Consider the following 27,826-nt stretch of genomic DNA (forward strand, 5'->3'; position numbering starts at 1 on the left):
TTGCCTGATGTACATAGTCTATGAAGATGGTAAATTAGTTTTCATCCATCTGAAAGGCTGTCACTTCTCTGGATAAAGAGAAAATGGTCAGCTGGTGCCATTAAACTTTGCACTATTGTGCTGTCAAAGTGGTAGCCCTGTGTACGATGCTCAGTTGTGGATTTTGCCTGATTTTTTTAATGTGAAATTTTATGATGAATCATCCCTCTTGAGGTTTTTTTATGATGAGTAAAGATAAAAATGAGACAAACTGGATGTTTCGTAGTCTTGCAGCTACAGACCATCAGTGACAGGGATATTACTTGTTCACCTTCCAATTCTACTACACTACAGCCTTGCAAGCCCAAAACAATCTAAAACCCACCACCCAGAACAGATCATTGAAATTAAGCATTGTATTTAGAGAGTAGAGTTGTATTTAGAGTAGTGTGTGTACTTAAGTATATTCAAAAACCAAAAGATTGGAACATTTTAGCTATCATGTGTGTTCTATCACTTGTACTCTAATAGTTTAATGTCTCCACCCGACTATTCATGGCTTTAAACCTTCTTTAGATTGAACATGCAAAAAACAATTTGAAATAAGCATTGGATTGGTAACTGCGAAGACAATTCAGTTTTAAACTGCCCATATCATCACAATATTGTAAGAGAGCACAGAAATAAGGCATAGCAACCTCAATGATTTTTATAATTCCCCCAGAAGCATACTCTTCCCTTCTTCCTCTTTACTTCCAAAATAGTTTTATCACTGAACAAAACAATAATTAAGTTATGTTCGTTCATCTGATCCTGAAGACTATAACTGCAGAAAAAGAACCCGTGCTCAGAATACGTCTTAAACCAAAGTCTGTATTGCTTTTGTTTTGTACAAGTATGAAATGAGCCTTTGTGTCACTTTCTGCTGAATCATTTTCATAAGATGACATTTTAAATTAGAAACCTACACTTCATGTGAAGAGGTAGGCCTAAGAATCAGAAAGGTGCCCTTTTTTTGGTCTGCATCCCAGAAATGTCTCATACTATTAATTTAAATATTCTGATTCTTAAAACTGTTTGTACATCACTGCTGGTCATGGTAACAAGGCACTGAACTGCTTTCCCTCAGAGCTAATGAATGTGACTGATAGACCACAACAGCAGCTTCAATGCCATTTATATGAAGGATGTTCCACACAAAAATACACTTTGAGTGTTAATACACGCATAAGCCTCACATTGCCACACATCATTTAAAAACAAAGCAAATGAGAAGATAGTCCCACAAAAAATGTTCATCTACAGCTGAGGTTTACAAGATCTAGTGATACATCAAATGTAGCTGCATCAAAGATATTTGTTTTAGTTAACTAACAATTTTTTGCACTGTTTCCAACATCTTTAAAAGATTCTACAACTATTTAGGCAAACCAGAACCAACCAAAACAATTAAAAAACATTGCAGTGCTCTATTTCTGAAATGGCAGCAATGCTCACATCAACATTCTCTGAAGATTCACATTGCTCTTGACCTGGCTTAATAAATATGCCGTACGAGAAACTGTATCTCTGATGCTTGCCCCTGTGTATACACAAAAAAGGAAAAAGCAGGCTCCTCTCTTCAGATCAAAATACCTTGTTCACAACATACCTCCAATCTGAATTGATTTCCAGAAATCGAGAAACTCCTGTTTGTGCTGCAGCCACATCAATATGAACAGAGACGTCTATATAAACAAGAAAACAAAATACAATTTCAAAATTCTTTGAACACTCTGATTAATAAATTAACAAAACAGTAACAGAAAAGATGCATGTAAATAGTATTAAGAAATAATATCCAATACATGTAAATATATACCAGCAGAAAAAAATTTGCAATTGAAATTAAGCAAACATACCTCAAGCCAGATTTACATACCTGCTGTTGAAGGTACCAACTCATGCAACTTCTGAATTGCCACTCCTCCTGGATAATTGAAATGTGAAACATATAAAGATGTTCCTGAATAAGCAGCATTAACTAGAAGATGCATTATAACAAAAAAAGATCCAAGTTTGTACAGCCAGGATTTCCGGTAGTTATTCAGACTGTTGAAGGGGAGAAAAAAATGAGTAAGAATAAACTGTTATTTTTCTTTCATACTGGTCATTGTCTATTGTGACAGAACTTTTATGAAAACTCCATTGCTGGATAATAAAGATTAATGCAAACTTTATTACAATCATGTTTACGGAACACAATTATCTATTTCAAAAAGGCTAGCTTCTAGCAACATTTAAATTAGAATATTCTCATTAATAAAGCTAACACAAGCTCATCAATAAAGTATTCCTATGTCTCAAACCTTTAGCTATGAAGGTATTCTCCATCAAAGAAATTCAGAGTTTAGCTTCAATATACTCAAGTTTAACTGCTTAATACAAGCACCATATTTCATGAGCCCCACCTGTATATTAAACTATCTCCTAAGGTAAGTCATATTAACAACACAGTAGTACATTGGAATGTGTCTTTTTCTCTGGTGAAAAAAATAAACTGAGTTGTAACAGCATAACAGTAAAATCAAGGCTCTGTTATCGACTCTGCCCCAGACTTGCTAAATGGTCCTATCAAATAATTTTTCTTTGTCTCTATTTCCCTCATTAGTTAAATGGGTATAATGATATGGACCTCCTTTCTAAAGCATACAAAAATCAAGATGATCCAGATTCCAAGATGGAAAGAAGCACATAAAACCCAGTAATAATAGACAAAACCACAACAAAACAGAATTTTGAACTTACATGCGTGAGCACATTTTAGCAGCCACTATGTTGAAGACAGGGAAAGTATATATGATAAAACGCAGCTCTTTATGTGGGAGAAATGAATATAAGAAAATAAATCCCAGTGCTGGTAAAAGTAATATCCGAGTTCTCTTTTCTGCTACACCTAAAGGTACAAACACAATGCTGCATCCCAAAGCACGAGGCAGGGCTGAATAGAAATACCATAAGAAGGGGGAGGTCTTTAAGGTGAAAAGGAGAGTTAAGGATGCTTTCACTGCTGATAAGTAACAGTTCTTTACAGTAGTACATGCAAATTTTACAAATATGCAGTATACTTTTTGTGTATCACATTATTGCCAAGGCATTTGGTTTTTCTGCTTTATCCTTTGAGAAATAAAAGCAGTTGCCTCACTACATTCACATCACCCAGAGGCACATCAAATGGCGCTAATGATGGGTAACATGAAAAACACAGGGGAAGAAACCTGGCTCTACACTGGTAGAGCACAAAGAAGCAAGAAGGAACAGTCAGCAGAGGAAAGTTAAAATCTACAGAAAGATCTAAAAAAACCAGACATTGTCTCATAAGCTTCAAATACTGACATACTAAATGAAAAGTAGAATTTAGGAACAGGTTACATCAAATCTCTGCTTCGGCTGGTAGTGTTCAATAGATCTTTTTCCTGGGATGTTTCAAAGGATACTCCCCAGTTGGAACTTTTGTTTAAAATTGTGTTATACCAGAGCACTTTCCCCTCAGGCCACACAAGCTGCCTCCAAAACAGAGAATCCACAGCAACTGTTAGCCCTGAAAGAATTAAAGAACAAATCCGCGTGAATTAAAATCTAGGGCAAAGCAACCTAGCGCATCCAAATTGTACGTTTACTGATGAGATAAACTTAAACTGCAACATGCATTGTAAGCCTCACCCAAAGCCACAGAGAAGGCTGAATCTGTCCGTCTTGCAGTGGAAATGCAGGGGAGGGAGGCACTTCTATTAAGAAGTCTTAACGGAAGCACGTTAGATAGGAATCTGATTGAGATTCATTCCACTCCAACCCCAGATGTGAAAAGCAGTGGTTTAATTAAAGTTTGTTTTAAAGGAACAAGAGAGCATAAACTCAATCAATGGTAAGAAACCTGGGTTAGCTTCAAATGGTACTAAATGGATTTTTTTATTGTACAGCTGATAAGTTAAGAAAAACAATTTATAGAGGTTTGCTACTATTTATTAGGTGGGAGGGGAAAAAGGAGGATAATGGATGAAAGGAGAAAGACCAGAGACCAGCAAATCCCTTAGCCCCATCTCATCCACTCAGCTCTGTGAAAATTGCTCTGGTATTTAAGAAGTTTGCTCAGGGAGGGAATGGGAATTCTGGTGAGTAATTCCCACTGGAGCTGCAAACTCTTACGCTGCGAGGGGCCTCCAAATGCACATGGCATACATGGCATAATCTTTCCTTGTTTCTACTGTCCACCCTGTGGAAGGACAGCACACTACCAGATGACTGGTGACAACAAATGCTGCTGACAGCAGCATTTTTAGTTAGGTAGGCTGGCAGAGAAGCTTAGAGTATTTACATGCATATGCATAAGCCTTCCATGGATGGGTAGAGACAAGGAGATTTTTCAACCTCTCTAGCATGGATAATCACTTAAGCTATTAAAATTAATGTAGTAAAGAAACTGAGCCAAACTGTGACTCTCTCGGCAATCCTCTTGCTCGGTGTCCCTGTCCGTCACACTGTTGTATTTTATCCTGGGATTCAGCTTATTGTCACAGCAATAGATACTACAGCTGATAATGCATGTGTAGCTACAGTCAGCTACTAATTACACTAAAGTCAACTTGCACATCTAAGCTTTTTTAAGATCGGGACATTACATGTAAGCATAAAAAGGCAGGGTTCACAGAATCTTTCTATTGCCTTGTGCATACCTACTTCCTCACGTGGAAATTTTCAAATAAACAGATAACCCTGTCATATATACTAGCAAATAGAATCAGACATAAAAAAAAAAAAAGGGAGGAAAAAAAAAAGCCCTAAGGGCCAAGTCACCAGAGAAGTCAGTTAAATCTCCAGAATTCTGTTGAATTTAGTATATGTAGCATTTTTTTTTCCAAGCAAACACTTACCCAACCAAAAAACTCCAGCAGGAACAGCATGGGAAAGCACCTTGAAAATCGATATTCTTTTAGTTAATAACGTCACCAGGAGCATGAGGCCTAAGAATATGCAGAGCTCTGATCGGAAGACTATAATTGCCAAAGCTGAGAACCAAATGAAAGGCCTTTGCTTTTGCTGTATCCAAAATGTCAATGCCAGGAGCACTGCAAAAATAAACAAAGCACACTGTTTGACATGCTGACCTATTGGTGTTCTAAAAGGCAACATTTTTCTCAATGCTAGTGTCTTGCTCCTTGAACTTCTCACCTCTCTTGGTCCTCCTACAATTTCTAGCCCAGAAATTCTTCCTCTGTTAGATAAAAGTAATTTGGAATAACACACAACTTTGTACTGTTGATGTTTAAGTAATTAGGGAAAGTAGTACCATGGAACGCGTGGAAACTCTTCCTAGACAGAATATGTAATAGCTTTTGGGAAAACAAACAAACCAACCAAACAAACCTTAAAGGAATACTAATAGCCTTTCAAACAAAGACTCATAATTATTACTGTGCAATATAAGCTGAAGAGTTAGTTTGTTCTCTTGGCTGAGTATATCCTGTACTCATGACAAGAGCACTCCATTTCAAATATGAAAGAGAGATTACAGAATACCACTCAGGGGGAAGAACTACAAATCCATTTGTATGGTTAGCTGGAGACACACTGTATCTTTACAGATGAAGCTGTCTCTATTTTTTCAGTTTAAATCACATGATAACACTGACTACATAGTAAAGTGGTCATGATCCTAAGCAAAGTTTGTGAAACATTAATAGTACAAAAACATGAAACAACTTGTATTTTTTAATACCTGCAGAAATTATCTGAGAAGTTTATTACTACATGGTGTTTGTCTGACAATTCAACTGCTTTTTGTTTTGTTTTTCAGTTCTGATCCACACAGGTTCTTAGACCAACCTCATGATTTTATCAGCTGAACAACTTGCACTGAAGCATTAAGCGACTCAGCTAATATCTGTCACATGTGGTTAATCTTTGCGCTCATCATCTCTGGGGAAAAACTGTATGTGCACAGTAAAGTTTTGACTTTGACTTTTTCCCCCTTTAAGTGTACAAACTGCTACATTTGTAGATAATTCCAGAAGAGGAAGGTGGAAAGGTTGTGGTGCGAGTTTCTTCCACATTCTCATGAGAAAACCACTTCCTGTGTAGATCAGGTTCACAGACTTTTTTCTGAACTGCAGGTGTACCTATGGCCTTTTCAATGGCTCTGGTTTATGCATCAGATACATGCACTCAAACCACTAGTTAATCAAAGCCATGTGCCAAACTCCATGTACACTCAGATTCAAGAAAACTTGATTCAACAGTCATTGAAAGCACATATAGTAAAAAGAAAAAAAAGAAATCACAACTGCTGAAGTTTTCTAGTCTTGTTATCACACAACTTAATCAAGTACATATATTAATTTGGTCTGATCACACATATTCAGCGCTTTAAGTACTGATACATTCGAGAAGAATTTTTATATTTTGAAATTATTTCTATGCAAATACTTACCAAAAGGAAGTGCAAACACATTAGGGAGGGTTCGTGTACAGTAAAACATCAAATGAAACTGAGTGACAGTGATGAGACAGAAGATTGTTGATGTAGTTGCTCCAAACTGCTTTCTAACTTCTTTTTGCAACTTCCATAGTGTGTAAATCACACTGAGCCCCAAGCTTCCTCGGACTATTAGAAGAATAAAAATGGGAAGTAAGAGTAATATCAGAGGGACCACTGATAAACCATGTTGCATAACGTAATGGGAAGAAGTTATGAAAAAATAACACAAGATATCACAATATTACCAGCTTCAAAGAAAGGAAATGCAAAACTTCCCCATTAGTTTATCTTTTTAATCCAACTTTAACTTGTTTGATACCTTTGTGCAAAGGTCAACACTTCTATGCCCAAGTTAAACAGTATTTTCTGAAGTGTACACGGAAGTACACATGGGAGTGTACCCTCTGAAGACACTTGCTTTTTCTACGTTGTCTGACATCTGTTAGCACAGGCGTTCTCTGTACTGCCAGTTACTCCGAGGCGGGGGTGGAATTGCCATGCTGGCACTCAGTACCTACAGTTTGCAAAATCCCTCTCTAAGGTGTGGAGGTTGCAGCTTGCCACCCCTGGGGCCACCTGAATGCCCGGACCAGCGAGGCACGTTGGGGAGAACAATTCCCATTATGCAAGTGCAGTGAGCCGAGCACTGAGGCAACCCCTCTGCATTCTTAGAGCTCCTGTGTATGGGAAAAGACCCCCCTTCTGCCCAGAAAGGTGGCAACCATCAGTCACTCCTGACAGCCTGGTGCACCTGCTACCTGGATCACAGCCCGAGCAGGATGGTACCAGAACTATATGATCTGAAAAGTTCTGGACGTAGACAAATGGTGGGAAACAGCAGAATACTACCTCATCCTAAGCGCAGCTGGAGTGGAAAAAACACCGACTGAAGTCAATGATCTCGCGACCCTATAAATAGTGATCCTAAAGGGAGGCCCGTGGAGCTCTCCTGGAGGGCAGCAGGTGGTGACCCAGGACCTCCCCCCCCGGGATGCCTCTTCAGGGCTGATTTCACCAAGATTCAATGATCGTCTACTGCTGATTTTGCAAGGATTGAAAGGCCTAATTTCACACAGTTTGACAATTGTCCACTCATAAATGTCAACACATAAAAGTGAGTGATTTATAAAACTCACAAAAGGGAAATTTTAACTATGGGTTAACCTTTTTGTGTGTATGTAATTTGATTTTAGAACTGTTTTGTCTATTTGTCTTTTTGTGTGTATTTTAATATACCCTCTTTTATGTGTGTGTGTGGTTTTAGTTAAGGAAACCCTGCTGTAAGTTTAGTATGAACCTTGCCATTTATGAATCTTTAATTAAGTCACTATTTTGATTGATTATAACAAATTTATTTGACTCACACTGTTAAATTGACTGATGATTAAGTGCTATTAGTAATCATACAACCTAACCTTGTAATCTACCACAAGATATTAATAAATCGTAAATTGCTGCTAAATCAAAGCTGTGTAAAAAATTCCATTTGCAACGTGAGGAAAAGAATATCACATGTTAACAATTGATCCAATCACTGAATGTTACAACAATGTAGTATTAGTCCAGCAGTAAAAACATCTCTATTCTGATGATTTAAAGTTCTCATACCTATCAGCTGGGAGTAAAACTTGGACATTTTAAGCACGGAAAGCACATATATAGCTGGGCTGGAAAGAGCAGCAATAAAAATTGGTCCAAGGAACGTTCTTGGGACAACTCCAGGAAATTCATGATGGTCATACTGCAAAAAGGAAAACCTGCGTAAGACAGGCAAATCGGAACCAAAGGAAAACTGGCATAAATCATACTCATACTGCACTTATCCTACTCACACAGCAGGGAATAGCAGTCTCTAACAGTGTCCAAGAAAGAGCACCTTCTTTCCAATTTACCTTATCCAAGTCCAGTTGGTGATACACCACATCATGGATAGCTTGTAAGTTAAAGCTTTCCTCCACTTTTGTAAAAGGACAGACAGTTAAATGAACAAAGGCCACAACAATGATCAGCAGCAGCAATGGGAATGCCCGCCCACTTGAGCTCCTCTTCTGAGCCATCTTGGGTTCAAAATTCACATATATTCTATTATTATAGAAAGAAAATTAAAAGAAAATACATTAATAACTTGGCATGAAGTGTACAAACAAATTCATAATGCAAGAAAAACATACTACAGTACTGTAGAAGTTTAAACAAAGACTACTAAATCAAATGATCCATCCAATTTTTTTTTTTTTTAATAAATTCAACGAATCAAGTAGATAGTAAAAAACACATTCAGGCAGAATTCCGGGATTTGTGCCACCTTCTGTAAAAGTAAAGGTTTTAGTTTTCACCCAAAAAAAACTCAGACAGCATACACCATACTTAATAAATTATTTCCCTTTGCGTTCCATACTTTCACCACTGCTGAGAGTGCCACCTCAATTATGTCTGCATTTTGCAAGAGAGACAGCTTTGTAATTTACTCTCACTTTAATCTCACACTGGACTTACACATGATCTTGGAAACATACTGCCTCATTTTTCTGGGATGCTGAAACTAGTGGGAGAGGAACCACGAGGATGAGAAACTGCTCAGAAAAAAGTACTCAGATCTTCTGAATTTGCCAGCTTGCCACTGGCTGGATCTGGACTCAGCAAGTGAAGGAGGAATCCCCTTCGGCACCCACACCACGTGTTGCTACGGCGTGAAACAGTCTGAACCCCATCCTTTGCACTACTGCCTGGAAATTAAGGCTGTCTCTCCCTAGTGCTTATCTTCACAATGCTGTGCAGAGACATTCTTATGGTAGTATTTATGACGTATTTTATCATGATGATAAAATCATGTGTCCAGGTGACACCAGAGCAAATAAAGCATAGGTATTGTCATGGGTAAACAGTTCTGGTTTTAGATTATAAACCAGAAAGGAAAAAAAAAAAAAGCTAGTCTCCATGACCATCTCCAGCAAAAACATGGTAATCTATTTCATGTTCTTTTAATTTCAGATTCCTAGTTTTTGTAACTTTAGAATATAATAAAAGAGATTTTGATTATAGTTATTGTTCCTTTCTCACAGAAACAAAACATCAAGACCAGCACCTCTAGGATATAACTGGGATTTTGGTTAGAGATGTTCTCTCCTGTGTTTTGGTCTAAATATATCCATCAAAAAGATGTAAGATAGTTGGCAGATTTGCTAGGATCACTTAGCAACTGTCTCCTAGAGTTACCTTTTCCCGAATTTATGTTTTCCTGCTCATTAGTAAACAGAGAGCTAGTGTTCCTTATTTTCACAACTAACATCAATAAATCCTGAAACTTGTGTAGTTCCTGTAAATTGCATGTATTTGTATATAATTTCACCTCACTGATCGTGTCTCCTCATGATCGCTGCTGTTACAGACTGTAACGGAAGGTCTAACCCTGGGCTCAAAGACAGAGAGTTCTGTGGTAGGTCCTTACAATTTTTGGCTTGTTTTGCAATATTAAGAGCCTAAATAAACACAACATCCCAGGAAGCGTGAAGAAGTCTTCTTAACCTGTGCCTAGTATTACTTCTTTACAAGGCTGGATAAAAATGAGTTACACCACAATAGAATCATTCTTCCACAGCAGCAGTAAAAGAGGTTTGGGACTGCCATCAGGAGCACTTCAAGGAGTGTTTGGCAGGAATTAAGCCTCTGCACAGGGCAATTTATCTTGTACAAATTCTTGTCTGTAGAAAGCTCTTTTGCTGAATTCCTCCAATAAATACAGAGGCATCTCATGTTTCTGGCCAAGATGATCCGAGAGAAAAAATGGAGACTGCAGGATCAACGCACTGCTGCACACAGCAACACAGGCATGGAGTAGCTTGTGTGTCCTGTGAAGCAGCAAGGCAGGTATTCCTCATTCCCAACTTGCAGCTTCTTCACATTTCAGATATTTTAGGACCAAATGAATCCTTGTAAAAGGACCGAAGTGCCAAGAAGCTCTATTTTTTCCTTCTTAACGATATCAATTGTGTAACAAACACCTCCGCTTATAAATATTCCATTCATTACAGTCTGACCACTCTACAATATAGCTTGCTCCTGATTATCTTCAGTTGATCACCACATAAATAATCAGTCCTCAACTTCCTAAATCATCAGAATGACAGTGAAGCTGCATATCGCATACACAGTTTATCACAAGGCTTTTTTTATCTTGTTGACTTCATCCTTTTGTATGCCTGAAGAAATTAGGCTTGCCAGCATACTCATAGATTTTGAAGATAATCATATGCATTATACATCCTGAGATTCCCTGAAGGCAAACACACTAGAAGATAAAAAAAAAAAGCATGAAGACAACACCTTGGTTTCTGAGATAAAGCCTAATAAATTTACTGGTCTTGTCAAGACTCAAGATAACTTGCTCTGTCAAAAACTGATACTGACAAAGCCAAAAATTCAAGTGGAATTTATCAAGACAAGAAGGCACTAAATTCAATGTTTAAAATATATTTGCTATATAAAGGCAAAATACTTGCAATTACAGCTTTTACTTTTAAATGTCAGAACCACAGAAACAGATTTTCACTTAATAAAAATATTTTAATAATGAAGGTTAGAAGAATATCGTAAGTGAATACAAATCGTTTCATCCACAATTAACGTTCTAACAACTTTAGAAGAATCTTCCTCAGACCTGTACAAAGCGACATTGACTCCTCCCCAGATGTCTGCAGTAAGACTGAATCACAGAAGAGCAAGAGATTTTCAATACAAAGAATTCATCCCTTCCTGAGATTACACTGGATGAAAATCAATTGTTTTCTTACATTAAAAAAAGGCTGAAGCACTTTCATAAAAATGGCTTATTCTTTTTCTATACTTCTTCTGCAGAAGTGTCATTAGTTCAAATAATGGACTTTATACTCTTTCCATTAAAAAAATCTACCATATTTGTCACACTTATGTTTTCCAGACGCTCATCAGTATAAATTTGTTAGAGTTTGACAGCCAAAAAGCATGTTGAATCTGTCTACAGAAACTGCATTTCACTCCCTCATACACTATATAGAAGCATCTAAGCAGAACCACCAAGAGCATCCCAGTATAAGGGACTGATCCAGCTTTGGTAAAACCTATGTTGTATCATCTTCAGTTTTCACGTTTTTCCCTACACTTTAGCAGCTCTTCCAGCTTTGCTCCTGCAGCTAACTTCTGAATGAGGTCAGATTTAAACCTTGTAGTTGCTGGGATTGCTTTTTCTTCTTTTCTAAGAAGGAACATGATACTTGGTATTCCTACATACATTTCCTCATGAGTTTGGGGACAGGCTAAAAATGAAAATTAAGATAAGAAAGATGAAGTTGAGACAGGAAATCAATTCTGAGACAACACCAGCTGTGAAGGTGTTACGAAGCCATGTAGAAAATGTCACTTTTCAGACTGAGGAAGAAACACACAGAATGCTCTCAACTGAAAAAAAAAAAAAAAAGAAAAGAGAAAAGAAAAAAGAAAAGAAACAAAGCCGCCCCCACAAACCCCCCGCTCCAGCTGAACCCGTTAACCCCACGGCTGCCCCCGCTGCCCGGCGGCCCTCAGACGTGTGCCCGGCGCCCTCCAGCGGCCGCCCCGCCCGGGCACAGCCGCCGCCGCCGGGTCCCCGCGGGCAGCGCAGCCTCCCGGCCTCGCCCCCGCCACCCGGAGCCGCCTCCAAGGGCCGCGCGACGCTGAAGCCACCGCGCTCGGGACCCGAGAAACGCCGGGTTACGATCGGCGGGACCCGCACCGAGACGTGCGCACTCGGGGCGGGTTTAGCGCTACTCCCCCGCAGGTCGCTCCCGGGCGGTTCAAGAGGAGACCGCGGCATCACCACCGGCTCCGGAAGCCACCGGCACCGTCCCCGAGGCCGCACGGGCCCGCGGCAGAGGCCGCTGCCCGCTGACAGGCACGGTGCGCTCCCTCAGGAGGCGGCTGCCCGGCCCGGCCCCGCTCCCCCGCCACGCCGCAGCCGCCGCGCCCGGGAGGCGGAGAGCCGGGGGGACCGCCTGGCAGCGGCGGTTACAGCCGCAGCCCAGCGCTTCCGCGGGGGACGGGGCTCCGGGGACGCCCGCTGGCCCGGTTGTACCCGGGCTGCGGGGAAAGAACGGGCCGTTAGCGGCCTCCCCGCTCCCCCCTCACACGACCGTTACTCCTGCCGCTCCCGCCCCGCCCGGCCCAGCCCGGCACAGCCATGGGCGCAGAGCACCCGGCCCGGCCCGGCCCGGCCCGCACTCACCACCCGGGCGTCCACGTGGCCGCCCCACAGACGGCGCCGGCAGGAGGGGGCCAGGAGCGGGAGGGGGGAAGACAGCCCTGTGACCACGTGACCACTTCCCCGACCAGCCATATTAGGTGAGGGCAGAGCACACCCCCAGCAGCAAAAGGGCTCGGAGGCGGCTGCCAAATACAAATGGCGGATGAATCTGAAGCCCCTATGGAGCTTCTGGCTGCCCGTTTTCATGATGGCGGCAGCGCGCGAGCCCGATGGGCACTGCTCCTCAGGCAGCTCTTTACCACGCCCCCTGCCCAGCTCTCTGAGCACGCGGGGGCTTCCAATTGGCCCGGAGCGTGGCGGGCGCTGATTGGACCACGTTCTTCCGCTTCCCTGCTTCCACCAACGAGCGCCTGCGGCTGGAGTGTGCGTGGGGCTGACGCGGAAATCTGAATGGAGCTCGCGGGCCGGTTGCTACAGGGGCCGGGGCGGGGCGAGGCGAGCGCGCTGCGCGCGGCCGGCGCTGCCGTCGCTGAGGCGAGCTCGGTGCCGCGGCTGGGGCGGCCGCGCCATGGGGCCCGGCGCCGCGTCTCACCCGGGCCGGCCGCCGCTGCTCGTGGCGCTCTACGCTGCCCTCTTGATGCTGCCGCCTGCCCTGGGCGCCGGCGAGCGGCGGCGCCTGGCGTGTTCCACCTGCCGGGGCATCGTGGACAGGTTCAACCAGGTGGGCGGCGGGGCCGCGGGGAGGCCGGCGGCAGCGGGAGGCCCCGCTGTGGGGACGGGGGCCGTGAGGAGCCGGGCGCCGGGTCCCGCTGGGCAGCCTGAGGTGCGGTGGCAGCGGCGCAGGCCGCTCCGTGCCCGCCACTCCGAGGGTCAGCGCCCGGAGCGATCAGCGGCCGCGGGCCCGCCGCAAGGCCGGCGGCAGCGCCCGGCGCGGTGCGGGTCTGCGGGCCCCGCGGCTGCCCGACTCTCCGCCCCGGAGCTCCCGGAGCCCCCGGGCCAGACTCCGGCAGCGCGTCCGCCGGTGTGCCGCGGCTGACCACCGCCGTTCCCAGCCCTGGAACACGGCAGCGGTTCGCTCCCGGCTTCCGAAACGATTGTAGTCCGTAGGTCGGCAGGTTACAGAGCTCACCGAGCTTTGCTATCCGAGCTATTTTGGTGCTCTAGTGCAAAAAGACTGACTGCGCGGGCTGTGGCATGCCCAGCTCCCTGAGGGGTGCTGATTGCAGACATCACCCCCTAAAATTCTGTGTCTGTTGCCACTTGCAACAGCCCTGCATTGTAGAACAGTAAACTCAGTGTAAGCAGCAAGGGGCTTCTTTGGCTTGTGACAGGTACTTAGTACTGTTTGTACAAATATTCATCGTTGTAGGCTTGGTAGATCGCTTTAACCGCAGAGATGATTTGATAGGCATTGGCTGTGACTTGCAGAAGTTGTGCTGATCACGATGAACTGTCCCGTTGTGTGTTTAAATTACAACATGGTGAAGACTGAGCTAAGTCCTTTCAAAACTGAATGAAGCAGAAGTCTTGATCGACTGGTTAATGAAGTTCCTTAGAACTTAAGGAGGAGGATATAAAGTTTCATACACTTACATTTTTTGACATAAATAAAGACTCTAACAAGGCCTTGTTTATGTGTTACAAGAGTTGAGTAATGTTATGCTATAACCTACACTTCCTCACTTCTCTTGTTACGAGTACCTGTTTCTTTCACTTGCTTTGGAGCTTTACTGAACTTTCTACATGGCACTTTTCACAGTTTTCGTATACGTGTTTACTACTACTGCTCTTAATTTCTGTTAGAAACAAAACCTATGTAGCTCACATTCCTTTGGTACTTTTTGTAGGGATTAGCAGATACAGCTAAAAAGAACTTTGGTGGTGGAAACACTGCTTGGGAAGAAAAGACACTGTCAAAATATGAGTCCAGGTAAGCTGTCTCAGTACTTTCTATTCGGTTACATTTTGTGTCCACTGTATTTAACTTAATGGTACCGGTGTTTGGAACTTCAGTACTGAATGTCACAGCTGAAGTTTCATGTGTCTGTGCCTTCAAATCTTATTGGTTAAAATGTAGCAGATTACACTATAAAGATTAAAGACTGAAACCCCTTATTAATGCCTTTGTTTGGCTTGTTTCTGAAAATTACAAAGGTTAATACTGTTATTGGTCATAGTAGCTTTTTTTCTATTTACCCATTGAAGTTCCAGAATAATGATCTTAAATAGTGGTCAGTAGCTAATTGATTGTCATAAAAGGTGTGGAGTACGGCAATACTTGTTTTAGAAGTAAAGCAGTATCTCCCCTAGATTTGTCACTATTTCAGTACCGAACAGAAAGAGGTGCAAATTACTGCAATCTTTTGTATGTATGTTTGATTACTGAGCAAAAGGATCTGGTATCTTTCTTCCAAATTTCAAATTCACTTTTTAATCTTAGTTGGAAAACTGGGTTGTAAGGATGGTATTTCTGAACCTCAGTTACTGTGAGCTTTGTGGACTTGTATCAGATGTTAGCAATACCTAAAATGTATTGTTGAACATAAGAGAAAGATACTACACTCAAAATTTGCTGGGAAGCTAAAAATCTATCAAGCCTACAATCCACAAACATAATAAATACAAGCAAGCTGATGTATTTCTTGTGGTCATCCTTCTAACATTTTCAGTTGAAATAATGTTCATTAGTTCTTTATTCTTATTTGCTTTGTTTTGGAACTAATTCAGAACTCGCCATAAACTGGTAAGGTATTCTAGGCTGAAGTTTAGCTTCTCTGTCTTATATTGAGTAGCGTAAAATGTTTAATTTTAACTTATGACTTTCCTTTTCTGCTCCTAGTGAAATTCGTCTTGTAGAGATTATAGAGAATCTGTGTGACAGTAGTAACTTTGAATGTAACAACATGGTAGAAGAGCATGAAGAACATATAGAGAAATGGTGGTTCAAACTGTAAGTATAAATTTTTTTTCTGGACATCTTTGTGTGGTTAAGTATATAAGAGGATGAACTACTGATGTTAAATATTGTGCCTGAATGATAGGAATATGGGTAATTCTTCACAGTCCTTCTAGAGTTGCCATTGAGGACAGCTGGGTTCAGGCTGATTCTTAATAGCGTGTGCCACTGTACCATATTCTTCTTCATTTTCAGTTTCAGAAGTGTTGCACCAAAACATCCAGGCTGGCTTCTGACTGTTTACTCAGTTACCAGTGGGGTCTTGAGGCAAGCTAACATTGGAAAACTTCGAGGTTTATTGCCCTTTTTATTTTTCTTTGTCATAAAACTGCAAGGGACTCTGGTTCTTGTGGGCTTTTTGTTTGCTTTTGGTTTTTTTCTGAAACATTTTGTCCTTTTGTCAGTCAAAAAATAGTTGATACTAATAAATTTAGAAGTTGGATATCTTGAGGTTGGTAGTCTAGCAGCTGGCTTTTCTACCTGCCTTCTGAGCTAGCGTGTGATTTGTTATAACTAAGGTTTTTGTATAAAATGTAATTAGTGCAAGGATGGCATTGTAACATTGAAATATCTTAAGATCTTTTTTAATTCCAAATCATGTTTCTTCTAAGTATTCTTTACTTTAGATTGTCAGAACTGTCATTCAGCTAGAATTCAATAGGGTGAACTATTGTTATACCAATTCATCACTGGATAAGGATTTCTGATAACCCACTTTGCTCTTATTGACTGCTTTATTGCTGTATTCTTTTACCTAACTGTACAGGATTGTGTATACATTAACGTGCCACTTGAAGGAACAGTGAGCTATGCAACCCAGAGTACACTAGGTCATTCTTTGAAGTCGTCTTAAATTTGTGGACTTCAAATAAATGAGTCTTAAACTACAGAATTTGACCAAGTAGACTTCCTAAAATGTACACAAAACTGTTCATAAATATATTGTTTTTATGAAAGTTTCTGTATTTAGTAGAGATTTGAGTGCAATTGATTAACTTTTGCCTCCTGTCCTTTAACCTATGATATCAAAATGTCATTCAGTTTCCGTGATAGTTTCCAAAGACAGTTTCTTTGTCCCTGGATGCCTTAGATCTTTTTCACTAGTTCTTACATTACATGCAATACTCAGTAAATTTACTTTTCAGGGCCTGAGCTGTTGAGTCAATACAGTCAGATGTAGTAGCTTAGAAAGAAGCTGTACATGTCTCAGGAGCTGCTGAAGACCTCTGCCAGACTACAGAATTTCTAAGTCTTTCTTTTATTAAAGTTTTTGAGATTTCAGTATCAGCATGATATTGACATGTGTGAATTGTCATTCAGAACTGTAGTAGTCCTCATGCTTACTTGCAAAATAATACCTAGGTTTTCATTGTAAATTGGTGATATATTCTAATGCTAGAGTAGCACGTAAATAATTTCTTAGTATTTAAAAAAATCCTTCTAAAATAATACTTGATTCATGTTAAAAAAGAGGAGAAATTTTAACAAGCACCCTATTGTGAAGTCAGATTGGCAATAATTTGAGCAGATATTGATATCTGTCCTGGGTTATCTTCTGCATAGTTTAGATAAACACAGCAGTTATCTTTAAGAGAAAGATATAAGTAAGATCATCTAAACTATATATAAGCCTACTGTAAAAGTAAGATGTTTTTTTAAAAAAAAAAAAAAGTGGGGGAGGGTGTATCAAGATAATATTGAAGTGATTTTATTGTTGCTCTTATTTCACATTTTTCATAAATATAAACTATAAAAGTTGAGTAGAGTCTGTTAACAGTATCGTGGTTTAAAAGGTACATTCATGTCAAGTTGGAGGACTTCTAGAAATGGATTCCTGAAATAAGATTATCTTCAGAACAGGAAGAAAAAGGTTTCTAATCTCTCGTGCAATAGATTTCTTTACTGTGTTGTGCAGGTTCAGTTGTGCGAGCTGGCTTTTAAAGACTCTTCATTCTTTTTATTGATAAATGAATGTCTCTCATATACAGAAAGAAGAAATATCCTGATTTGTTTAAGTGGTTTTGCATAGAAACAATAGAAGTTTGCTGTCCTGCTGGAACTTATGGACCAGATTGCCTTGGTAATTTTTCCTTTGAAAAATACAGTAGCAGATAAATTATTTTTGTGTTTGTTTTGGTCTTTCATAGTATGGACAAATATGTGAAGTATGATACTTTGAGACAGCAGCTGCTGTGTAGTATGCAGCTGCCTGCTGCCTGATAGGTTAGGTGGCTGCCTTGTGGGCATCCTGCATGAAGAAAAGTCTTCTGGCCATGAAGTAACATACGAAGCTCTCAAGGGTACTTAGATGTGCAGAGTCCATCTAATCTGATGCTCACATCCACACCTGACCCATGCTTAGAGGCTCTCCGTGACATCAAATCTGTTGTTTAGGTGGCCTTTCAGAAGCTATGTAGACAACAGTCCTTGACCAGTTTCAAGAGTAAAATGTCCAAAACACCGTTGGGGATTAAATGAAGAAATTCACAACTATGGAAAAAGTTGGGTAAAAGTAGGTGGGAGACAATTGGATAAAAGTAAGGTCTTTTCAAAAATGATGAATGAGGGGGTTTTTGACCCTGAGGTTTGTATAATTTATAAATCTTTAAAACCTTGCACCTTGTTAGAGATCAGATTTGGCCTCTTATATTGTTAAAAATTGACGATTCCCAGGTTTGGTCTAAATGATAGCTAGTATGTTTTTCCAACTGCAGTATGAGCATTCTTAGAAATCCAGAGTACAGAAAGATACCAACTTTAGCCAGGGAGCTAGGAAAATAGGTAAGTCTAAGACATGGTCTTTACCCAAAATTTAATTAATAACTGAACTTTCCTGGAGATTGTTTTGCATTGCTTTTATATGTGAACACATTACTGAGCGTGCCTTGTTGTAAGCCTTTTGGTTGCTCTTAAGGAAAAAAAGGGTTTGGAAATTATGTTCTGGTTTAGTGTGACTACTTTTTTTTTTTTCTTTTTTTACATTTTACTGTCTGTGAAAAGGGAGGGTCTTCAGGTGCCTGTGGCTGAGAACAGGAAGTTATTTCCTTGACCATCTGATTTCAAAGTATTTGTAATCCTTTTTAGCTTGTCGTGGTGGGTCAGAAAGACCTTGCCATGGAAATGGCCGCTGTGATGGCGATGGTACCCGAAGTGGAGATGGCTCATGTAGCTGTAACAAGGAGTACACAGGAGATTTTTGTTTGGATTGTTCTAATGGTTACTTCAGTACCTTGAGGAATGAGACACATTCTGTTTGTACAGGTAACAAAGTCTTTGACACATGCTTAGATATTTGTCTTCTTTTAGTTTTGTTTACAAAACCCGAAACAATTTAAACTGACAGATGTAAAAACAAAAATAGTTAGGTTGGTCACTCAACTTTAAGTGACATCAGTCAGTTTGGTGGGATTCTGAGAATTTTCTAAGTCATCCTTCCAGACTGCCCTTGATTTTTTTTGTTTGTTTGTTTTTTATTTTCCTGCTTTAAATTAAGAAGCGGAATTCATATATGGCATGAGGGAGGCGGGAGGGAAAAGCAAGCTGTGGGTCACCCTTCACCCCCCTGCAAAGTACTGTATGAAAATCTTGAGCTGCAATTGCTGCATAGTAGACTACTTTGAAAGCTAGGATTTCCTCATGCCTCAGATAAGCTTAACTGGAGTAAATGGGCATGAAAACAGCTCGTCTGTACTGTAGACTACATAGATTCCAGTTAAGTATGTCTAAGCTTAATTTTGAAACAAAATCAGGTTGTAGGAATAAACTTTTTCAGTCAGTCAGGTTTTCATCTGTTTTTACATCTCGAATGAGATCCTGCAGCATCTAAATCCTGACTGTGGGGTCTAAAAAGATTGTTTTTCAACACTCTGTTTTTTTGTCTGGATATGTAGTAATTCCTCTGTATGATTTCTTTTATATTACAATATCTAAAATGCATATGTTATATATTGCGTGTTATATATGCAAGTGATATATATATAATACATATACATCTGGATTTCTAGTATGTTTCCTTGTGAAGTTCTTTAGACACATATCACTTCACGCATTGCTCTCACAGCTAGTTGCAAATTAAGTAGTCTGAGGATTTGTTAGATGGGAGTACTGAGCCTAGTGTTGTCCTAACCCTGAGCAGCTGAGCAAAGTTTGTTGTCTTGATCTCCTCTTCCCAAATACTTTGGAAATTGGACCTGCCATTTCTGGTCACTAGCATTTTATATTTTCATGACACTGTTTTTAAGTGGTTTGGGTTTTGGGGGGTTTCGTTTTGGGTGTTTGGGATTTTTTTGTTTGTTTGGTTGGCTTTTTTTTAGGATAGAGCTGCATGTTTTGTAAATGATATCTCCATAAAGTCAAGATTTAATCTTTTGAATGGGAGGGTCAGACTACTAAAATATGATAGCTTCCAGTAAATCCTAAATAAGGTTTCTTTGAGAATTTGTGTGCCCAAACTTTTCTTGGAATCTCTCAACAAAGCTCAGGTTGTAGTTTTCCCTTATCTCAGCCTGCCATGCTGCCTGTAAAACTTGTACTGGTTCAAGTAACAAGGACTGCCAAGACTGTAAAGAAGGCTGGATTAAAAATGAAGAAGCAGCTTGTGTGGGTGAGTAATGCTAGGCAGAATTCAAATGGGTTTTGTAACAATGCTTGCTAATGAGATTAGATGACATCACTTCAAGTTTTATAGTATTTAATGGAAGTGTTCTGTCAGTTTAGTTTTCTATAGTTTGTAGTCTGTATTGTTTCACATTGCAGGAAAGCAGTATTTCCTCCCCACTGATTGCCTGGTGATTATAGTTGTCATTATCAAATTGTTCACTATGAATCTTTTTAGTTTAATGGAATACAAATAGCAACAAGTGGGGTATTCCACTTAAAATGTGAGATTTCTTATGTTTATGTGAATGTTAAAGTCCCCTGCTCTTGATTTAAACTATTTTGCCAACTACTGGAAGATTGCTCTCATCTACATATTTTATAGTGATTGCACAATTGTCTTCACATTACTGTATGTTTGTAAATGCTCTGCCCTAATAGAGTCCAAACATTTCACTAACAGCCACACGTACTAAGTTTTCCTGTTATTGCAGAGAGATACCAGGAGGCATCCAGCTCAGAGGTTCCATTAATCTCTTACATATTTCTGGCTTAGCATTTCTCTTGGTTTATAAGGAGACACATATGGAACACTTAAGGAAAAACCCAGATACTAAAAACATTCCCAGTGCAGGACTGCACTGGGGGAGAGTAACACATTCTGTTTAACTGGTTGAATTTGACCAGTGAAAAACCCTTGATATAATGGCTGGAAGCAGTATCTTAGAAGTTATGTGAACACTCCTTCTTTTGAAAAGTGCTAGTGAGAACTAGGATTTGAAATAAAGCTACTGGGTTTTTAAGATGCTCCACTATTGTCTTCTGTACAGCTGTGGGTTTTTGCTTTTTTTTATTTTTCCCAAATAATCATTGCAACTGATCAAGTATAAATTAACTGAGTAACCAGTAGGAATTATGTCTGCAGCAACAGGATGAGGTAGACAGCAAGGGGACTGAAATAGCCTTTCTCTGTCCAAATTTTTTATTTGCTAGTACTGTTGTGCCCTTTCCTTGTATTCACAAGATTAGCATGTTTTTAACTTCCCAGATAGAACTGGTTTTCAGTTTGAGTGGTCCTAACTGTAACTTGGTTTTCTCCAATTTGCCTTGTGGAGAAAACTAAGCAGTGTATATGTGTGCATTTGTGTAATTTTTTTTTAATACTTTAAGAATTTCCATAGCTTGATAATATAGGAGTAGAGAAGTCAGCCGTATTCCGGAAGAGTGGTCTTTCTGCTTATTTGTTATGCTATTTGCATAAAAAACCATAAATGCATGCAAAACACTGATTTCAAAATGACAAGAATGGCAGGTATTCTGGAAGATCTGATCTCTTGAATTTCTCATATGTCTGTTATTGTCATCAAAAACACCTTAGGATCAGTTTTGGTTTGTTAGTGTAAGTTTAAGATGAACAAGACAGTATATAAGTTACTATGTTACTTTTCTGTATAAGGTGTTGCATGTCTGATCCTAAACTCATTGTAACAATGACTCTCAATGCAGTCAGTCTAAGTTTATACCTTCTGTGGGCCAGTTCTTACAAGATGTCAAAGCACAGCATTTAAGTATTAGTCTACCTATTTAATAATGACTACTGTTTTAGGTAACTTGTCACTTTTTATCTTTCAGATTTAGATGAGTGTGCTGCCTCTCCTTGCAAAGATCACCAGTATTGTTTGAATACAGATGGATCTTTCTCATGCAAAGGTTTCTTTTTAATCTGCTGTTGTACTTTATTGTCTAGAATACTAATCTAGTGCTAGAAAGCGTGTGATACCAGGCATTTAGTACAATGTGGTTTGGTCCTGACTGGGCATGAGGAGGATGAGGCTTTAGACCTATTTTATGAGGAAAGCAAGAGATTTCTGGTTATTTCTACTCTGTTCTCATGAGACTTCACCTGGAGTACTATGTTCAGCTTTGGGACCCCCAAAATAAGAAGGACGTGGACCTGTTGGAGCAGATCTAGAGGGGGCCACAAAGATGATCAGGGGTTGGAGCACCTCCCCTAAGAGAACAGGCTGAGAGAATTGGGGTTGTTCAGCTTAGAGAAGAGAAGGCTCTGTGAAGACCTTATAGTGGCCTTCCAGTGCTTAAAGGGGACCTACAGGAAAGATGGGGAAGGATTTTTTTTCAGGGAGTGTAGTGATAGGATGAGGGTAATGGTTTTAGACTGAAAGAGGGGAGATTTAGGTTAGATATAAAGAAGAAATTTTTTACCGTGAGTGTGGTGAGGCACTGGAACAGGCTGCTCAGAGAACTTGTGGATGCCCCATTTCTGGAAGTGTTAAAGGCCAGGCTGGATGGGTCTTTGAGCAACCTGGTCTAGTGGAAGGTGTCCCTGTCTGTGGCAAGGAGGTTGGAACAAAGTGATCTTTAAGATCCCTTCCAACCCCCAAACCATTCTATGATTTCTTGTGTGGGTAAGTTGACTGACTTTAAGGGTGGTACTTTAAACCTCAGATATATGAATTTTTCTGTTTAAAATATTTTTTCTTAAGCATGTGATGCCAGCTGTGTAGGTTGCACAGGGGAAGGTTCTGACAAGTGTAAGACCTGCGCATCTGGATACATGAAAGAAGATGAAAAGTGTACAGGTTGGTGGATTTAGCAGTACATGGTAGAACCCTGGTTATTAATAGCTCACTCTTGGTTAGCCATGCTGAGGAGCTGGTAAGTGCTTTCGCATTTGACCGCTTCAGTTTTCAAGCCTATCAAAATGAACCCAGTTCTGTTATTAGCAGCAAAGACTTTGTTTATAACTTCCCTTATATTATTGAGTTAATACGCATGACAAGGCTAAGAGGTGAAACACTCCTACAAAAGGGATTGAGTATTTTATAGCTGGTTCAGGAAACAAATATGTGAGTCTCTTGTCAGTTATCTACCACTTCATTAGAAGTGTGCATCTGTGTTCATTTTGTAACAGAAAGGCAGGGATGCAATGTAGATTCTGTTGTCTTTCTGTTATTCCATTAACATCCAGGTTCAAATGATACTAATTCCTAGTGAATTACAACATGTGAAATGCTAGTAAAAAGAGTGAAATTAGAGTTTCCTTGTGGGCAAGAGCAGAAGGTACATACAATCTTAAGTAGCTGTTAACTATGATGATATAGTATTATATTAACAGGCTCTCTTCCCTTTAGTTGTATCTTGATGGCATCAATAGAAAATGACTATGAGAAGTCTTCAGTAGATTAAGATGAGTGCTGTTGCTTAATTCATTTCCTCACATAAGAACCTGCAAATCTTAAAAAACCCTAGTACTATCTGAATAAATTTGAAATGCAGTCTAAATCATGAAAAACCTTAACAGAGTATTTTAACAGAAGTTAAATCTGTTGCAGCAGCATTCTGCTGCTCAGTGTATTTTATATTTGGACAGAATTTTCTTTATATGACTGAGCACAGGTAAGTTTTATTAAAAAAATAATAGCAGTAAACTCTTTCTTTCCTATTTCTAGATATAGATGAATGTAACCTTCCTGAAAAGGTCTGTGTGAAAGAGAATCAAGACTGTGTTAATACTTCAGGTAGTTACAACTGTGTATGTTCAGAAGGGTTTGAAGATAAGGATGGAAGATGTGTTCAAACTGTAAAAACAGGCAAGTGGCTGTTTTAAAATATACTGTATTGACAACTTGGAGATGTGTTTCTGTCTAAGGGTCTAGTCACTTGTGAACTCTTCTGTGTAATTTCACATCTTATACAGCTGTGGTCTGTGCCAAGTAGTTTGTGGTGTAGGCCACATTCTGGTATGCATGTTTTATTGCTCAAAGACAGTGGGGTTTTTAAACATCCTGTTCTTGCATTGTTGGTGTTTTTGGTTTTTGTGTGTGTTTGTGTTTTTTTTTTTTTCCTTTAACTCAAGGTTGTGTTTGTAAGTCACTTAAGTCTCTGACTTCATTACATAAAATGAACTAGCAAATTACTGCTATCATAAAAAGGAGGTCTTCCTCTCCCCCACTTTTTTCCTTTATCATTAATTATAATGACTTAAAGATTTATCTGATTACATGCAAGCTGTTTCAACTCACTGAAGTCTCAGATGAGAGACACTCAATCTCATACTTTTATTTTCTTTCTACTTCTTAGCTTGTTTCTTTTTTGTCTCCTCCCACCCCCACCAAGATTGGCATTTCATCTTGTACTAATAAATTGTAAAGGTCTATGTGGTATTGCTCCTCAAGTCCATTCAGTTCAGTTCTTATACTCTCAGTACTCACTGCTATTAGTCTTTTAAAGTCAGTTGTGTGCTTTTCCTGTGCAGATACTCAGGATATCAGTTACTTTGTTTTTTAATGTGGCCTGACACTTTATGAGAGTAAAGGCATAATGAAAAGTTGACCAATTGGCTTAGCTTTTTTCTTACAGCCAATGCTTTCACCAGTATAATAAAATTGCTCTGCTTTTTTAAAGGTTGTTTTGACATCTGAACTGAGCAGTTCGGACTATAGAAAATAATTCTGAGTAATACTTTCTTTTTGTTTTCAAATACCAGAAGTTCTTCTGACAGGTCATGCGGAAAGCTCACTGTGAATAGCTGAAAGCAAAAGCTTAGAATAGAAATAGCTGTGCTGGTTTTATATTCCATTAAAAATATCATACCAGTTTATTTGAAAAGTTTTGTTTGCATCTAGTAAAAAGAAAATCATAAGCTTAGACTAGGCAGATGATGCAAGTAGCTCTTCTATATGGCTTTATTGCTTGTCTAGTCTTAATAAATGTGTTGATTTGGGTTTCTCTTTTAAAAATTCCTAATATAAAAAAATATATGGTATAATTTATAATATATTTGTATACTAATTATGATACTTAATTTCACAGGAGAGGAAGTAGAGAGGGAAACAACTGAGCCTTCACCTACTGGACATGATGACTTATGACATGCATTCGGAACTAAAAGACATTCCTATCTAAAGTTTTAAATTATTGGACTAAGCCTCTGCTAGCTGACATACTGTGGAAATGGTATTAAATATGCAGGTTACCATTAAGATTTTTTTTAAGATGGTGATAAACTGTTCTTCAAGCTGCATTTCTTTATTCCTAAATGCCACTTTTTATATCATTCTTTAAGAACAACACTCTAGATGGGTAAGTACAAATTTGAATTAACATAATGTTGTACCCAGCAATTGTAAACAATTTCCAGGTTTCTCATTCTAGTGCCTACTGAAAACGATCATCATTTGGAAGGACTTGGTTGCACTTCATAATTCAAGAAAAATTTAGACTGAAGTTTGGTGTTTCTTGACATGAGAAATATTTCTGTAACTGAAATACAGCTCTTAGAAATTGTTAAAGGGAATCTCTTTTTGGGGGAAATGCTGTTCCCTTAAACAAAATAGAATGCCTAATACTGCATTCAATAAAAGTCTATTTTGTTGGAATGTGCCTTGAAAATTTTTAAGATGTTAATAGTTTGCTGTGCTGTCATGTCTATTTTTCATTTGGGCAGTGGAAAAAAAAAAGGCAAAGAAACCACACAAAAAACCCAATAAATTTGCAAGCACTTTATTTCAATTCAACGCTGAACTCCAGCACTTGGTTGTGCTGGAATGTATATGGGAGAAAAAAAAAAAACACACCCCCCCGCCCTTTGCCTCTAAAGGAAGAATTATATCAAACTTTAAAACTTTCCAAAGGTAGGTAGACAAGTCTTTCTTCCAGATGCTTGCGTTATGTGTGTAAACTAGTTATACAGTAATGAAAAGTTGGGCTAACACCTGCACTCAGTGGCTCACAGCTGTTGTATGAGCGCTCTAGAATTGATGAATACATGACTTTCAGTACAGTCTATTGCTGCATGTAGTAGCTTCCTGTCCTTTACAGAGCAAGCATTCTACAGTCAATTTACCTCCTTGTGCCATTTCAGAGGGAACGCTAATAGGCATAGTGCAGACACAACTTCCTGTGTGTTGTCTCTAAGCTTAAAGGCAAGTATAAGAGCCAAAATTGGTATAGTCTGCAGGACCACCACCTCTGTAAATGAGATAAGGGCCATCTCAACGCAGTATTTAAGGCTCTGAATGACGTGAGTAAAGTTTGGAATACATTTAGTTAGTGGCTACAGGGAGGATGAAGAGGAAGTAAGTGTCACGAGGATGGAGCCAGGCTCTTCTCGGTGACAACCAATGATAAGACAAGGGGCAATGGGTACAAACTGGAACACAGGGGGTTCCACTTAAATATGAGAAGAAACTTCTTCATGGTGAGGGTGACAGAACACTGGAACATGCTGCCCAGGGAGGTTGTGGAGTCTCCTTCTCTGGAGACGTTCAAAACCCGCCTGAATGCCTTCCTGTGTAACCTCATCCAGTGTTCCTGCTCCGGCAGGGGGATTGGACTAGATGACCTTTCAAGGTCCCTTCCAATCCCTAACATTCTGTGATTCTGTGCAATACAGGTAAAAAAAAGCATAGCTTAGGCTTCACTATGAAGAAGTTATAAAAAGTACCCCAGGGTAAGTGGAAATAAAAAAGGTATGAATAGGATTGACCTGTTGATCAGTGAAGGCCAAACATCTTCTGTATACTCCTGCAGACTTGTTTGTTCAAACTAAGTCACAGTTCAGTTTGTGAACAGTGCATGTAAGATTTGTATGTGCAATAGATATTTATGTGAATATTGTACAGAAAAGGATTCAGTTGAATTCTTATGTTAGAAGCTGTCTAAGTTGATCTTGAGCTGTAGTTTAAGTACCCAATGGTATTAAAAAGTACCTGTAACAGTTTTCTTTATTTTCCTTCGGCTGTTATATCTAGATGTTTCTTAATTTGCCAGTCTGTAATTGCCAGGTATGGGCCAATATGCCACATCTTTCAAGTTGTAGTCTAGATGTTATATTTAATGAGTGCTAAATTAAAAGAAGGAAGAAATAGGCAGTTTGGGGAGCAGAGAGAATGCAACTCTATGTTTAGAGTTTTTTAGTACAGGTGTAGCCTTCCGGAGAGACAAAAGGATTTATGGTACTTTCTAAACATAACTGACATTTCATGTCACTATTAACAAGGACCATTAGGACCATCATCTGGAGCACCTGGGAGTTAAGTGTCAATGGCTGAGCAGCAAAGACAAGCTACACTCCTGTAAGATCCTGAAGGTCTAATGTTACCATAACTGGCTACATACAAAAAGAAGTCTGTTTTGCAGAATAACTTGATGGTTTAGGTAATTCAGGAAGCCAGGGATCACCTGAAAGGATTGAAATCACTATCTTCTTTCTTAGGAGATATGTCAAAGCCTGTAGGTTATAGACAAGACCAGGACACGAGTCACTGTGAATTATATGGGATAGACTGTACAAACACAACACTTTTTCCTTTTATGGTTGACAAGGACTGATCATACGTTGTCCTAGTATGTATGGGAGAGCTGCTCTTCATTTAGGCAGTTGTCATTGTTGGCCTTTGAACTGACAGTTGCAAGTTAATAAAAGCATCAAGAGTTGTGAAAATCACCAGATCACATTCTGAGTGTTAAGCTCTCGATGTATGCAGCACTATGTGTGTATGTTAAGACAATTCTCCCTGACAAACAGGGTGCACCCTGCCCTTCA

General features: G+C 39.7%; 2 protein-coding genes across 4 annotated transcripts in view; one reads left to right on the plus strand and one right to left on the minus strand.

Annotated features, from left to right (window-relative positions):
• Positions 1-12,816, minus strand: part of ALG12 (ALG12 alpha-1,6-mannosyltransferase) — a 33,227-nt gene extending 20,411 nt beyond the window's left edge. For 2 of the 3 annotated variants that reach the window (XM_065656908.1, XM_065656901.1), the window contains exons 1-9: positions 12,729-12,816; positions 8,386-8,575; positions 8,102-8,234; positions 6,446-6,619; positions 4,890-5,084; positions 3,456-3,559; positions 2,767-2,990; positions 1,901-2,070; positions 1,631-1,706 (exon numbers count right to left, since the gene is read on the minus strand). In XM_065656908.1, the coding sequence (XP_065512980.1) occupies positions 1,631-1,706; positions 1,901-2,070; positions 2,767-2,990; positions 3,456-3,559; positions 4,890-5,084; positions 6,446-6,619; positions 8,102-8,234; positions 8,386-8,550 (1,241 nt within the window). In that variant the 5' untranslated portion in view covers positions 8,551-8,575; positions 12,729-12,816. Of the gene's footprint in view, positions 1-1,630; positions 1,707-1,900; positions 2,071-2,766; positions 2,991-3,455; positions 3,560-4,889; positions 5,085-6,445; positions 6,620-8,101; positions 8,235-8,385; positions 8,579-12,728 lie in introns of those variants that run through there. The other variant, XM_065656914.1, reaches the window with a different exon arrangement.
• Positions 12,817-13,189: 373 nt separating this feature from the next.
• Positions 13,190-25,658, plus strand: CRELD2 (cysteine rich with EGF like domains 2). The gene is made up of 10 exons (XM_065650971.1): positions 13,190-13,428; positions 14,555-14,637; positions 15,547-15,657; positions 17,652-17,743; positions 18,748-18,924; positions 20,168-20,266; positions 21,892-21,969; positions 22,764-22,859; positions 23,730-23,870; positions 25,093-25,658. The coding sequence occupies exons 1-10, from the start codon at positions 13,276-13,278 to the stop codon at positions 25,149-25,151; spliced, it is 1,089 nt and encodes a 362-aa protein (XP_065507043.1). The 5' UTR covers positions 13,190-13,275; the 3' UTR covers positions 25,152-25,658.
• The last annotated feature ends 2,168 nt before the right edge of the window (positions 25,659-27,826 follow it).

Source organism: Caloenas nicobarica, chromosome 1 (assembly GCF_036013445.1).
Source record: "Caloenas nicobarica isolate bCalNic1 chromosome 1, bCalNic1.hap1, whole genome shotgun sequence".
In the NCBI taxonomy this organism is placed as follows: domain Eukaryota; kingdom Metazoa; phylum Chordata; class Aves; order Columbiformes; family Columbidae; genus Caloenas; species Caloenas nicobarica.